Genomic DNA, 16093 nt, shown 5'->3' with positions numbered 1-16093 from the left:
AATCAAAAGCCCATTGGTGGATATTTTCATTCTTGGAGATCCATATCCTATAGTTCTTGGAAAGTTGCTTGAATTATTTTTTATTTTTTATTTTTTATTTATTTATTTATTTTTTTGAGACGGAGTCTTGCTCTTTCGCCCGGGCTGGAGTGCAGTGGCCGGATCTCAGCTCACTGCAAGCTCCGCCTCCCGGGTTTACGCCATTCTCCTGCCTCAGCCTCCCGAGTAGCTGGGACTACAGGCGCCTGCCACCTCGCCCGGCTAGTTTTTTGTATTTTTAGTAGAGACGGGGTTTCACCGTGTTAGCCAGGATGGTCTCGATCTCCTGACCTCGTGATCCGCCCGTCTTGGCCTCCCAAAGTGCTGGGATTACAGGCTTGAGCCACCGCGCCCGGCCGAATTATTTTTTAATATTTTTTTTGCTATCGTTTATTTTTTCTTTCTTTATGAAATATTCTGGATTGACTCTCCAATTCTCTTATCTTTTATCTTCTATTTTTCATCTCACTGTTTTTTTTTTTTAACCTTTTGGGTGATTTCCTCAACTCTGTTCACCAACCTTCCTATGAAACTTTTTATTTTGGCTCTCCTACTTTTAATTTTTTAAAAGTAATTTCTTACTCTGTTCCTTTTTTTTTTTTTTTTTTTTTTAACAGCATCCTGTTGGTGCTTCATGGATATACCACCTTCTCCTATATCTCTGACAATATTTTGTAGAGTTTTGGCAGTACTTCTGTGCTCTCTGCATTGTTTTCATTTGCTTTGGTTTTCTCTCCCTCCAACCCCCCATTTACTTTGGCTTCTCTCTTTCAGAGTAAAAACTTTCCCGAAAGGTGTGCGTTTTAAAAATAGTACTAGGGTAAAGAGCTTAGTTCTCCTATCCTAGGTTAAAGAGTACCAGAGTAAATTCAGCATAAAGATTTTAGTACAGGCGCGGTGGGTCAAGCCTGCAATCCTAGCACTTTCAGAGGCCGAGGCGGTGGATCACTTGAAGCTGGGAGTTCGAGACCAGCCTGGCCAACATGATGAGACCCCCCCCCCATCTCTACTAAAAACACAAAAATTGGCTGAGCATAGTGGCTTACACCTGTAATCCTAGCTACTTGGGAGGTTGAGGCAGGAGAATCACTTGAACCTGGGAGGTGGAGGTTGTATTGTAGTGAGCCGAAATCACACCACTGCACTCCAGCCTGGGCGACAAAGTGAGACTGTGTTTTTTTTTTTTTTTTTTAAACTCAAAAACTGTTTTTTTGTTTCATACATCTCCATGGTGCCTGGTGCTATTGAATTAAAAAAATTGTCATTTTTATTTATCCAGAGAATAAACATCTGGTTTCTTCTGGTATATGCATATATGTGTGTATGTATTTACTTGGTTGGGCAGGGTGTGTGTGTATGTGTGGGAACTTGACAGTCTTTCAACTAATCCACCTCTCAGTCTTCTCTGTGCCTCTGAGCCCTTGTGGGATTTTGCAAGGCAAATCAGCTTGTTTCTCTTCACTGTCTCCCTTTGCAGGCACTTGAGGGGTAGTTTCTTATGCTATTCTTGGTCAGTTATTAATCCTTTATTCACTTTCTAGAAAATTATTGCACTCTCTTGCCCACTGCTGTATTCACTCTCATACTGTTTGTTCTTGTGTTTTCACCCCTTAAAAAAGTCATTTGCTGTGCTTAGGCTGAAAATAGGAGGCAGAAGAAGTAAGCTTACATGGCCATTCCACCGACTTGACTTGACTTACATCTGTCTCTCCCCTTCCCATAGATCACTTTAGTGGCAGCATGAAGAAATGATTTGAACAGGAGGGTGTTGGAGGCAAAGACTAATTGAGAGGCCCTCTGAATGTTCTATGCAAGACTCTGTTATTGATTCTTTTAAGGAAATTTAAACTATGAAATAGATCCCACGTAAGCCAAGTAATTGCTCATCAGTGGATCATGGGGACAAATGTTATCCAGGTGCTGTGTATATAAAGCAATTCTTTATGCCTTGTCCATATCTGATGACTCTGAAACCTTACAGCAGGCAGCACCTGTAAACTTTCAGGTGTACCTCTTTGCCCAAAGCTGGTAGGAAACTTCGGATGGTGGTGTTCTGAGTGTATCAGGGAAGCTCTGTAGCTATGCAGTGGGGAGATGATTGCCTGTGGCATTTTCTAGAAGGTCCTTGTTCCATGCTACATTAGGAGCTCTCAGTGCTTTCTTTCTTTCTTTTCTTTTTTTTTTTTGAGACAGAGTCTTGCTCTGTTGCCCAAGCTGGAGTGCAGTGGCGTGATCTCAGTTCACTGCAGCCCTCTGTCTCCTGGGTTCAAGCGATTCTCCAGTCTTAGCTTGGGATTACAGGCACACACCACCATGCCCAGCTAATTTTTGTGTTTTTAGTAGAGAAGGGGTTTCACCATGTTGGCCAGATTGGTCTCCAACTCCTGACCTCAAATGCTCCACCCACCTCAGCCTTCCAAAGTGCTGAGATTATAGGCATGAGCCGCTGTGCTTGGCCTCCCAAAGTCTTTTGACCCTGAGCCCCATGTGTTTTCATTCCTACTTTCTGTTGCCATCATGGAAGTTTTTGTGTTATTCATGAGATTACTGTCATGATTGGAAAATAATTGTTTGGGAGCCAGAATTCTGTGTGAGAACCCTCTTGAGAGAACTAGTGTGGTTCATTTCATAAATGCTGAGGAAACTTGCTGCTACATTTCCCTCTGGAATAAGTTCTGGTAAGCGTATCCATGGGGTGCTTTGGCAAGGTCTCAAATATAAATGTGAACAAGGAGACAGAAATCCTCAATGCTAAAGTAGACGTCTGTTTTTATGGCTTGTCCTAATTTTTTTTTTTTTTTTTTGATGAAGTCTTTCTCTATCGCCCAGGCTGGAGTACAGTAGTATAATCTTGGCTCATGGCAACCTCTACCTCCTGGATTGAAGCAATTCTCCTGCTTCAGCCTCCCGAATAGTGGGGATTACAGGCCTGTGCTACCACACCTGGCTAATTTTTGTGCTTTTAGTAGAGAGAGGGTTTCACCATGTTGCCCAGGCTGGTCTTGAACTCCAGCCACAAGTGATCTGCCCATCCTTGGCCTCCCAAAGTGCTGGGATTATAGGTGTGAACCACTGCACCTGGCGTGTCCCAATTTTTTATTAAAAATATGTTTTGGGGCTGGGCACGGTGGCTCACACCTATAATCCCAGCACTTTGGGAGGCCAAGGTGGGTGGATCACAAGGTCAGGAGTTTGAGACCAGCCTGGCCAACATAGTGAAACCCCTGTCTCTACTAAAAATACACACAAAAGATTAGCCGGGCATGGTGGTGGGTGCCTGTAGTCCCAGCTACTCGGGAGGCTGAGGCAGGAGAATTGCTTGAACCTGGGAGGCGGAGGTTGCAGTGAGCCGAGATCGCGCCACTGTACTCCAGCTTGGGTGATAGAGTGAGACTCCGTCTCAAAAAAAACATTTTTCTTTTTTGGAAATTTTCCTTTAAAAATTATGTAGATAACACATAAATACACACTTTCAACTTCTAAATACAGGGGTGTCCAGTCTTTTGGCTTCCCTGGGCCACATTTGAAGAAGAAGGATTGTCTTGGGCCACACATAAAATACACTAACAGTAAAGATAGCTGGTGAGCTAAAAAAATAAAAAAAAAAATCACAAAAAAATCTCATAATGTTTTAAAAAAGTTTATAAATTTGTGTTGGGCTGCATTCAAAGCCCTCCTGGGCTGCATGTGCCTTGCGGGCTGCAGATTGGACAAGCTTCTATCTAGAACTTCGTGCATATTTATTCTTCAAGTGTCTGTTTCTCAGCAGTAAAAAGGGGAAAAAATTGAGTTAGATGCATAAAAATAGGCACAAAATTTCAGGCCTTCTAAATGTTCTTTTGGGGGTTTGGGAAAGTATGGTTGGGATGAGAGTATGCACCTTGTCTTTTCCTTAGAATGATATTTTCTTAAAAGCAAAATAAAATGTATGGGGACATGTCTTTCCTCAGCTCTCTCATCTTCTTTTGTCCTAAACAGCAACAAGTTTTTGTTTTTGTAAGGTGCTGAATATTTGATTTAGAATAAAAAATATATGTTCTATGAAGCCAGAGATAATATACCTATATTATTCTGATATTTTAGGAGTCTCTCTGTCTCTCTCTCTCTCTCTTTCTACACACACACACACACACACACACACACACACACACAAACTGTATTATTTAGATTTGTTTTAGGTTCACAGTAAAATTAGGCAGAAGGTGCAGGTTCCCTTATATCTCGTTACCACACATGCACAGCCTCCCCCATCATCGACATCTCCCACCAGAGTGGTACATTTGTTACAATCAATGAACCTACATTGACACATCATTGTCACCCAAAGTCCATAGTTTACATTAGAGTTAATTCTTGATGTTATGTATTCTATGGGTTTGACTGATGTATAATGACATGTATCACTGTTATAATATACAGAATAGTTTCATTTTCCTAAAAATGCTCACTAATTTGTCTATTCATCTGTCTTGCCCCTTCCCATAGAAAGCTTTTTGCTGTATCTATAGTTTTTCATTTTCCAGAATGTCATATAGTTGGAATCATACAATATATAGTTTTTTCAGATTGTCTTCTTTCACTTAGTAATGTGCGTTTAAGGTTTCTTCATGTCTTATTTTTATTTTTTTTAGAGACAGAGCCTCACTCTGTCACCCAGGCTGATGTGCAGTGGTGCAGCCATGGTAGCATTGGCCTCCTGGCTCAAGTGATCCTCCCACCTAAGCCTCCCAAGTAGCTGGGACTACAGGCATGGGCCAGCAAGCCCGGCTAATTTCTGTAATTTTTGTAGAGACTGGGTTTCGCCATGTTGCCCAGGTAGGTCTCAAACTGCCTGCCTCAGTTCCTAAAGTGCTGGGATTGCAGGCGTGAGCCACCGTGCCCAGCTCCAGGAGTTTCTTTGTTCATTCTTTGGGTATTGATTTTTTTTTTTTTTTAACATTGGTGATACTTTATCAGCAAGCCTAAGTATTTTTAGTAATCTTGCAGTTTTGCCCTCAACTACACATTTTCATAGCTAACACGGAAGCAGGAATTTATGAGTAACATTTTGGTTTCTTGGTGTAGCATTGTGAAGTTCTCATGCTTTTATCAGAAGCCATCTGGTCACAGACACCACAAGTCACCTAGGTGGTCTTGGTTTCTTTTGATTTTATAATTCTTAGTTTGATCACAAGCTGAGTGGTTGGAGATGAAAAGACAGTGGCCTGTGGTTTGAACTTAGTATGGTCTTTTGATGAGAACTGAACAAAAGATAGAATACTGACCTTAGATAGTCATGGGTAAAATTAACCAAAAGTAGTAAGTCTGTGTGCTCTGATACTGAAATATTGAGAGAAAGAGCTAAAATCAATGAATCAATAAATATTTATTGATGAAGTCTCAGAGTAGGGCATAGGTGTACCAGGTAAGTCTTGATGTGGAAAAGCAAAATTCACTTTGGTTTTAAAATCCCAAATAACAGAAGAAATATTCAAAGCATGATGTAGTATCTCTGTGTACTCCCCACAAGATCTGTCTTCTTCATTCAGGTCTGTATGCATGTGCTTTTTATTAGAAAGTGTTGTTGAAAAAAATTTTAATATTCTTGTTTAAATTAATACTGAAGTACTCTTCATTTCCTTCCTTCCTTGGCTCTTTGTACTGTAGTTTTATCATAATGACTACTTATTTTCCACTTAATTAAGCGTTTCCACTTTATGTTATTTCTTAACACCCACAATAACAAATATTATATTTTTAGGACCACAGAGCTGTGTAGAAGTGTTTGTTTCTTGTAGGCTGCAAAGATGGAGTCAGAGATGAATCCTTCCATCTTAAAAGGTCCAGTGATATAAACAATTCCATACTCCAACCAGAGGTGAAGATTCATCTTACTGGTCTTCGAAATGACTACTGTAAGTTATCATTTAGATTGGGAATTGAAAACTTGAAATGACAAAATGCATCCTGTGCTTGGTATAAACTTGAAATTTGATTAAAGCAGATGGCCTTTATGCCTCGTATCCAAATAGTGTAACATCCAAATATGGCTAATATACTTGACTTTTCCTGGTGCAACTTTCATATTCAGGGATGGGTATTGTTAATGTTGGCATGGTGTGGGAAATATACATTTTATGTCACTGTATTAGAAAGAATTGTACTAATGATGGTCTATTCTTATGCATGTATTTTAAATGTGGGTAAATTGAATCAGTCAAACAACTGCTTTTGGTCTACTTGTTATATGCCCAGCTTGTAATCTAGTTTGGAGGACGGGACTAACTGACACAGAACTGATACCATATGCCAAGGTAGATTATAAATAATAAATCATGGGATATGAGGAGTTATAAAGACTAGAAAGAGCTTAGTGAGCTTCGGTGTTGTCTAGAAAGACGTTGTGGAGATATTTATACTTAAGCTGGATCTTGAAAGATTGTTAGAACTTGGAAAAGTGTAGAGGAGAAGGACCATTTTTGGTATTGTTAACAGCATGAAGAAGGCAGGATGCTGGTAATTAATGATATTTAATGGCAATGAAGAAGATACATTGGGGACTGGTGAATAGGTGGGTACAGATTATGGAGAAAAATTTAGAAATTTAGATTTGTTTTGGGAGTTGTTGACTAAGAGAAACATCAAAGGAAAATTCATGGCAGTGTATGCAGAATGCACTTAGTAGGTAAGAGCTGCCAAAGAGTGAAGGCTTATTTTTCCTTCATGAAGAAAAGAAATGGGATGAGAAATGAATTCATGATTATTCCAAGTTTTTGAAGCAGGAGAAGGGTGGTGTCACTGAGAAGACAGATTGGCAGAGGAGGTGATTTGGAGAGGAAAGACTATGCTTGAATATTATATTAAAGGAGACAATGAGACATAGAAGAAGCTTGGCAGATTATTTGAAACGAATGCTGGTAGTTGAAAGAGGATGGACTAGCCTGTAGGTCAGATGATTATGACTGAAGCCAGGAGCCAGTGTAAACTCCCTAGGTGAGGGAGAGAGGAGCAGAGGGAAGGGGCCTGGGTGCCATGGAATATCTACAAAGAGGCATGAGCTGGAAAAAGCAAAATCCCTAAAGGGAACAGTTCTGTATCTTCCTATTCTTTCAGCTCCTTCTCCAAAAGAATTTATTGTCATGACCAGCTAAGAAGGATGCATTTTCAAAAAATGTTAAAAAACTGTTACACTCATATTAAAAAGAAACAACTTTTGTTCCCATTTTTCCTTTAAGCCACAGCCCTTTTTCTTTCTTTCTTTTCCTTTTTTTTTGAAACAGAGTCTTGCTGTGTCACCCAGGCTGGAGTGCAGTGGCTCACTGCAGCCTCCACCTCCTGGGTTTAAGCAATTCTTGTGCCTCAGCCTCTTGAGTAGCTGGGCGTGTAGCTACAGGCATTTGCCACCATGCCCGGTTAATTTTTGTATTTTTAGGAGAGACGGGGTTTCACCATATTGGCCAGGCTGGTCTCGAACTCCTGACCTCAAGTGATCCGCCTGCCTTGGCCTCCCAAAGTGCTGGGATTACAGACGTGAGCCACCATGCCCAGCTGCACAGCCCTCTTTCTTTCCTCTCTTTGACAGTAAAACTTTCAAAACATCTTTATACTTACAGTTTTCTATTTCTCTCCCCATATTGTCTCAAATCCACTCTAGTCAAGTTTTAAGTCTCATCATTCAATTGAAACTACTCTTCCAAACATTACCAAAGAACTCCTCATTGTTAAATCCAACAGTTACTTCTTAGACTTCATACTGAACCCTAACAACTATATTTGAGACAGCCGATCAATCCCTCCTTCTTGATATCCCACTCTTTTGGGTTTTGTCCAAGAGTGTCTTTTTGTTCACTCGTTCTCATCCTTTTTTGCTGATTTGTGTTTCTCTTCCATTTCCCTGACCTCTAAATGTTGGAGTACCCAAGGCCTATTCCTTGGACGTCTTTTCTTTTTTTACTTCAGTTCTATTTTAATTGATCTTAGCTTTTTGACTCTATCTCTTTGTATTGTATTTTGTCATCATTGTTCTAGGGATTACAATGTGATTTCAACTTTCTTAGTCTACGTAGAGTTACTATTGTACACTTCACACAATATATAAACATCTTGCAATCATGTAGGTCTCTCAAACTCCCCACTGCTTTTTAGGTTACTGTAGTTGTCATGTGTGTTTGTTTGTTTGTTATTGTTTTTTGAGGGAGGATCTCACTCTGTCACCCAAGCTGGAGTGCAGTGGCTCAGGTTGGAGACTGTAGAGGCTTACTGTAGCCTCTGCCTCCTGGGCTCAAGTGATCCTCCTGCCTTAGCCTCCCAAGTAGCTGGGACCACAGGCACATACCACCTTGTCCAGGTAATTTTTTTGATTTTTTGTAGAGATGGGGTCTTACTTTGTTGCCCAGGCTGGTCTTGAACTCCTTGGGCTCAAGTGATCCTCCCACCTTGGCCTCTCAAAGTGCTGGGATTACACGTGTGAGCCACTGTGTCTGGCCTGTCATGCATTTTGTATTTACATACACTGAAAACCGTCCAATTGTAAGCATTTTAAAATTGAAAAAATATTTAAATAGCTTAAGAGGAAAAAATGGCTCCTATGTTTACCTAAATATTTACCAATTTCAGTGTTCTCCTTCATTTCTGAAGATCCAAGTTTCTCTTTCATATAATGTCCCTTTAGCCTGAAGAGCTTCCTTTATCAGTTCTTGCAGATTAGGTCTGTTGGCACAGACTTCTGTTAGATTTTCCATCTTCCAGTTTATGAGATTTTTGCTGGATATAGAATTCTGAGTTGAAAGATTCATCACCACCCCCTACCCCCAGCATTTAAAAGATGTTGTTCCATTGACTGTGGCCTCCATGGTGTCTGGTGAGAACCCCATGGTCATCTGAAATCTTGTTATCCTGCTTCTAAGACCTGACTCTACTTACACATGTTAGATTTTTGGATATTATTCTACAATTCCCTGAGGCTTCATTCTTTAACAAATTTTTTCTCCACATTCTTTACATTGAACACTTTCTGTTATCTATATTCAAGTTTACTGTTTCCTCTATCACCTCTATCCTGCTATTCAGCGTATCCAAGGAATTTTTCAGATATTATATTTTTCCATTTTAAAGTTTGTATTTTATGGTTTTTGTATATTTGATTTCCGTTTTAGAGCTTTGTTTTATGATTTCTATTTTCTTTACTTAGAAAATACTTTTGGGTTTTCTGTTTATCTGCTAAAGCTTCATATGAAACTTCATATGACTTTTCATTCATGTGTGGTTTTATTCACTTCATGGAGAATATAATGGCTGCTTTAAAGTCTTTGTTTGATAATTTCTATACCTAGGTCATCTTGGAGTTTTCATCTATTGGTTATGTTTTGCCTTTACATTTATCTAGTAATTTTGAATTTTGTCTGGATATTGTAGATTTTATGTTATAGTCACTGGATCCTATGGAGAATGTTGATGTTTTCCTCTGGTTCATGTTTTTGTTCTAGTTAGGTTCATATTTTAAGTTTTGTCTTGCCATTTGTGGGTGGTGTTTCAAATCTTAGATCAGTTTCTTTAACTTTGACCATGCTGGTTTGGGTCTGTATCTCGTACATGTGGATCAGAGCCTAGACTGAGACTTGAATGGATGTTTCAAATCTCAGTTCGTTTCTTAAAGCCTTTGCTAAGCTAATTTGAGTCTCTTCTGCATGTAAATGATTTAGGGGTAAGGCTGAGATGTGTGTGAATTAATATACTCACACTCAGAGGATCTCTTTCTTTTGGCTTTCTCATGTCTAGGACTTTCCCCTCATACTGGTATCAGTTCTATGCCTCAGGCTCTATTTCCATGGTTTCTCTGACCAGAAAGATGGTGTCCTTTTTATCAGAGTCTTCGCTGGCACTCTATGACTGGGGCCTGTCCTCGGGGCAAATGTGTAGAAGAAGAAAAGTGGGAAACTCACCCCCAGCCAGATTGCTTCTCCAAAGTTTGACTCCCTTACTTAGTTTACTGCTTTTTCTTACTTTCCAGGGTCTCCAGGTGTTTGTTTTTTAGACTTCATTCAGAGTTTATATTTATCACAGGGAGGGAATGTATTGTAGAGGTTTAAACTACTGTAGGGAAACTGATATGCTACTTAGTTTTATACTGTTATGTGTCAGTCAGGAGTTTCTGACTGATAAGAAATAAGATAGGGTATATTTTAATAAATTGTCATACAAATATGTTTTCTCTTAGCAGTCAAAGGTTTCTTATTAGTGTAAGCTATAGAATACTGTTGAGAACATGTAGGTATCATACGTGAACCACCGCCTCTTCTAGCTGGGTGGTGTTTTTGGTTAGAAATGATGGTGGCATCTCCCTTATACATATCCTAGGTCCAAGGGTGTCTCCATAAGCATTATATGCTTTTAATTTTTAGTGATCTGTTAAGTGAAGTCTACATGTACTAATAATGGTAGATGAATCTGCCAAATTCTTTAAATGCCTCTAAATAAGTATATTTCAGTGTAAATAATAAGCATTATTGCTTATTAGACTGTAAGTGTTGACACCAGATTCTATCCCAGTTTTCATTTTTGAACTTTTAAGGATTTTCTTAGTTCCATGTTTCTGTTTTCCAACTAACCATGGGATGGTATTAGTCTTTTCCCCCTACCTATAAATAAAGTTGTTTATTTGAACATGTTTTCATTTGGCTGTATCATTACCCTAATTTGAAGTGCTTTTCTTATAGATCTGAATATCCTAGACTGGAGTTTTCAGAATCTTGTTGCCATAGCCCTGGGCTCTGCTGTATACATCTGGAATGGGGAGAACCGCAATGGGATTGAAACCATAGACTTAAGTCTCACTTGTAACTATATCTCTTCTGTGTCCTGGATAAAAGAGGGAACTTGCCTGGCAGTTGGCACCAGCGAGGGAGAAGTGCAAGTACTGGCCAGTTTTTTTTTCTCATCATGTTCTCTGTGTATTACTACACTATAATTGACTTTTAATAATAAGTTAATGTAAAGTAGAGAAACCAGGAGATGACAGTCTACTTTTTTTTTTTTTTTTTACTGAATGGTTTTTAATGAAGACTTAAGGGTACTCTGGTTAGTTTCCACCACAATCTTTCTGTCATGTTTAAAAATATACCTTCTCTGAAACTAAAGTTGGGCTTGTAGAATCTCCAGTTTTGGAGCTTTGGAGAGAGGAAGATACTTTCAGTTCTCCTTTTCACCTGAAGCCATGATTAGGAGTACAGTTATAGAAAATGAGTGAATTTTTTTTTCTGATAGGCTCTTTGAAATGGGGATTTATTGAGCTTCCATCAGTCTATCTAATTTCTCATGTATCATTATTATTATTTTTTATTACTAACAGAATAAACAGTATCACTCATGTGCAAATGATTTAGGAGGGCCACAGATGGCTTTCTCACTGCTTTCTCATCTCTGCAATGATAATGAATGCTGTGAAGTCTATGTCATAATTTCTTCTTACACCAAAGTTGTTATTCCCCATGGTGATCAGAATATTATCTGTAGCTGGCAGGAAAGGAGTCTCTTAGCAATAAGTGGAATTTCTGATTCTAGGAAGTATCTGGGCACCCACATCTTGTTAATACATTTGTTGGTAACTGTAGGTAGATTTCCAGATTTGTAATTCTCACAATTCAGAAGGAGCTAGAAATGTGGTAATGATTCTCAACCCTTGGCTGCACATTGAATTCACCTGGGGAGCTTTAAAACAATTGCCGTATCCAGGTTCTACTCCGCCAACTAAATCTGCATCCATAGTGGTACAGACTCCCTAGCTGATTCTAATACACAGTCAGAATTGAGAACTGCTGGCCAGAGGTGCTGGGTTTTCACTTAGTACAAAAACTAACAATATCAACAGTAACTGGCTCTCAGGCCTTTGAGAAGACAGTGGGCTGTGAAAACTCCGATGCTACATAACTCTCCTTGTTCAAATTTTTTCAGTTATGGGATGTGGTAACTAAAAAGCGACTGAGAAATATGCTTGGTCATTTGTCAGTAGTTGGGGCTCTGAGCTGGACTCACTTTATCCTCAGCAGGTAAGAAGTGTCTTGTTGGAGACAGTTGTGTTTGTATTAATAATTGATTATGGGGCCTGAGTAAACAATTATAATATTCAAAACCTAAACTGATAAAAAATAAAACAAAATAGGCCATTGGACTTAATATCAAGTATGATCCCACCCTCTCAGGTATTCAGATCTGCTGGTGATATAAGTGTCTTGGTGCCCACATGTACCATGTGTGCCTTCTGCATGGGATTCACTAAATTGTTCAGATAAAATGTGAAACTCCCTTCAAGCAAAAGGTTTCTCTGTGCTAAGTAATAGGTACTAAAGGGATATTGTGCTGAAATCAAGTATTTATTGCTATCAGTATCTATACTATGGAATATGTTGAGCTCTCTGGGGCACATTTCCAATTCACAGACCCACAGAAATTATGGCGGAAGGAACCTTGTAGATTATCCTGTTCAGTAGTTCTCAAACTTGAACATGCATCACAATCACCTGGAGGGCTCCTCAGAACGCAGATTGCTGGCTTCACTTGGGGGGCTTCAGATTCATTAGGTCTTGAGGGGCTGATAATTGGCATTTCTCATTTCCCAAGTGATGCTGATGACTTATCCCTTTGAGAACTAATGATTTAGTTTAACTGCTTCTTTTTAACCAGAAAAATTAAGTGACTTGTTCCTGTGAGCCTACATAACTGGTCTAAATATATACTGCTTTTAATCATAGCCTTTCATGTTCATATTGTAGTTCTTAAGATTAAGGTAGACTTAAGTTAGATAAATCCCAAAGACTTTTAAAATGTATATAAATAATTTGATGTAAACTTGAGATTTGAATATCTTGTGATTTTGGCCATACTTAAAACAACTTAGTTATTGCAGTCTCATTTGTATGTACTCAAACTCCTTCCTATGTACTCAAACTCCTTTTCTAATCTGCATTGTTAAAGTTTAGTTTCATTAGCCAAGAGGAAAATGAACAGATCCTTTCTTATAATAATAGCAGCTAACATTTTCAGAATACTCTGTGCCAGGCACTGTGCTGTACTTTTTATGTGTGTAATTTCATTTTAATCACTGCAGTAACATGATAAGGTGGTCTCTTATCCTCCATTTTGTTTTTGCAAATGAGTAAACTAAGACACTAGCCTGAAGTCACGTGGTTAGTAAGCGACAGAGTTGGGATAACCCAGCTGGTCTGGCTCCAGAGCCCATATTGTTTATCAGAATGCTGTTCAGCATTGCATAGTTTTAAACAGTGTGACACTGGACTTTGAGAAATGTCTGAAATAATTGTGGAACATCATTTACTTACTCCTTAGAGAAAATTAAATTAATCTAGAAAGGGTTCATTATCTTTGAAAAAGTGATGTGATCTTTAGTTTAGTTGTTTAGTTTCACATCAGTGAGCATGAATAGAGACATTATCCACTGATTAGGAATCATATTGCAGTTTGCTGTGACATTCAATTGATTTTAAACTTCTTTTACATATTAGTGCCTCTAGCAAAACTAAGAGTGGATCTATAGGTTAATAGGAATCTACTGTTAGAAAATCATTTCCTTTTTCTATGTTTAACATTTTACTATAAATATGTACTGAAACCATTTCCCTGAGATACTCTGAAATATTCAAAGTTGCAGAAAAGTATTAATATTTCCTAGGTCCAGTATATAAACTACTATTTGGGAAAATCTGGTAATCTCAGCTTAATTTTCCATGGCTGCCTACATCAGATTAAAGTCATTAGAAACATCTATCAAAGGATACTTTTAAATCTAGACTTCAAACTCTGCCAGACAAATCAATTTCACTTGTGAAAAGAATCCTCCAGGCAGAACACTCCATCCTTATTAACCCAAGGAATCTCCACCTGTGTTTTGAATCTGTCCTAGGGGTCTTTCAGAAGTTTTACTTTGAACTATGCTTTCCTCCATGTTTTCAAATGTTTATGTAGCAACAGGGCTTAATTTTTTTGTTATGTAAACTCACAGTGGGTCAAGACTGGGGCGTGTTTATCATCATGATGTTCGGGTAGCCCAGCATCATGTTGGAACACTTCGCCACAAGCAAGCTGTGTGTGCTCTGAAGTGGTCACCAGATGGCAGACTGCTTTCCAGCGGCTGCAGTGATGGACTGCTGACAATATGGCCCCACGACCCAGGTGCCAGTGCACTGGGCCAACCGCTGAAAGTCATACCCCAGTCTACAGCAGTCAAGGTAAGAAACTCAGTAGCTTTCTAGGTTTCCTGTTACTCAGAGGCCACTGGGTATCCTTCACATATAAAAAGAAAATCATTAAGCCAATATTTTGAGATTTTTCTTTCTCTAGAATTTGCTTTGGAGTTTGTCATCACTCTCCTGAAAGACAACCTTTTTATGCTTCCCACTGGTCAGATTTTTTAATTGTAGGTGACAGAAACCAAAGTCAAACTTATACTTAAGCAAAAAAGTAAATCTATTTTTTCATGTAACTGTGGAGTCCTGGGTACATACGGCTGGTTTTAAATATCAGCTGGATCTAAGGCTTTGAGTAATGTCATTTGGGCCCATCTTTTTGGCTCTTGGCTCTGCTTATCTCTGGTTTCATTCTTCCTTCAGACTTCATTTTCTGGGCAAGATGGCTCTTGGCAGCTTCAGATTCAGATTCTTCCAGATGGGAGCTGGATAAGAAGCCATCTTTCCTTATAACTCTGGTGGAAATGTGCCAGGGAGGACCCTAGTCTGCCTTTGGTCACATTCTCATCTCTCAGTTAATAATTGTGGCTAGAGAGATGGGCACACTGACAGGCCTGGGTCACAAGCTCACATGTAAGGAAAGAGACCCATTGTCAGAAAATGGCAGGGTGCTGTGAAGTTAGATCAATGCTCCACCATGTTCTGCATAATTATTTATTTCTCTGACTGTTAAATTCTTATTTCTAGTAAAAAAAATCCATACTTTCCTTCTTGAGGAGTTGGTGACACAGATGTATGTCTTGACCTCAACATAGTCCCAGAATATATGTCACTTGCAGAGCAAAGAAATGGTTCTACCTTATTAACAATAAGCAAATTGATTACAAGAGGATTTAAAAGTTATTACAGGGCTTCCTAATATAGGATGATGTATGTAGTGACTACTGCCACTACATTGTGCTGCCCCGAAATTCCTGGCTTGTGGTTTTTCATGTCTACAGGATATTGAGAATTATGATCAGTCCAAATTCCCACTATTCATTACTTGAAAAAAAGTAGCAAAATGTATGTAAAATATTCTGTCTGAAAACAACATACAAAAACAAAACAGAAAAATAGTTGAAAACCCAAGCCAGGCAAGACAAGTTACCTTTTTAAATGTCTTGTTGTCAAAATCTAATGCATTGAACTACTAAATGGGAGTCCTCTTCACTAAGAAAGAGTTTCTGGAAACCAGAGCAAGCCAAGCCTCCTGGCAGTCAGCACCTGGGGAATCACTGAACAGTCACCAGTCATGTCTCTTCAGTCACCAGCTAACCAACTGGTGGAGCAGGAGACTTTGCAAGTTGACATCTGTGTGATTCCTCTCATGGTGTAGCTTCTAATTTTGCCAAAATATTTATTATAAAAGCTATCTGGAATTTAAGAAATGATTATTTAATCATTTAAGAAATGATTTTAAGGGTATTTAAGAAAATGATTATTAATAAATATAAAAAATTATTATCCATCATATGGTAAAACTGGGGTCCGTGGGCTCAGGGGAATTTCTGAGCCTCTTGAAATTGCAAAATTATGTTTTCTGTGAAATAGCCCACTTCTCCAGCCTAATCAGAGGTGGAGAATTGTTATTTGAAAAAGACAAAGCAGGGAACTTTAACTTATCATATATATTGTAGATATTTTATTTTGACTGAGAGCATTACATTCACCAGATTTATTAAACTGTACATTCATTCACCATATGAGACGAAGGCCTTTACTTTGAATGTAGGTAGGCTGATTAGAATTCCTCATTGTCTTTCTTGTATGAACTATTACCATATTTCATTGTTCGAGGTTTCTATTTATAGTATCTGTCTGATTATCTATTGCTG

At 38.7% G+C, this 16093-nt stretch overlaps 1 protein-coding gene across 3 annotated transcripts in view; it reads left to right on the top strand.

The window, feature by feature from the left end:
* Positions 1-16093, top strand: part of CDC20B (cell division cycle 20B) — a 59778-nt gene that overhangs the window by 34564 nt on the left and 9121 nt on the right. For all 3 annotated transcript variants that reach the window (XM_033179568.1, XM_033179567.1, XM_033179566.1), the window contains exons 6-9: positions 5817-5933; positions 10734-10930; positions 11968-12062; positions 14033-14258. In XM_033179568.1, the coding sequence (XP_033035459.1) occupies positions 5817-5933; positions 10734-10930; positions 11968-12062; positions 14033-14258 (635 nt within the window). The remainder of the gene's footprint in view (positions 1-5816; positions 5934-10733; positions 10931-11967; positions 12063-14032; positions 14259-16093) is intronic.

The sequence above is a fragment of the Trachypithecus francoisi genome, unplaced genomic scaffold (genome assembly GCF_009764315.1).
Source record: "Trachypithecus francoisi isolate TF-2019V2 unplaced genomic scaffold, Tfra_2.0 Lachesis_group2, whole genome shotgun sequence".
Taxonomy (NCBI): domain Eukaryota; kingdom Metazoa; phylum Chordata; class Mammalia; order Primates; family Cercopithecidae; genus Trachypithecus; species Trachypithecus francoisi.
The sequence above is the reverse complement of the archived record's forward strand: the minus strand, read 5'-3'. Positions and strand labels throughout refer to the sequence as shown.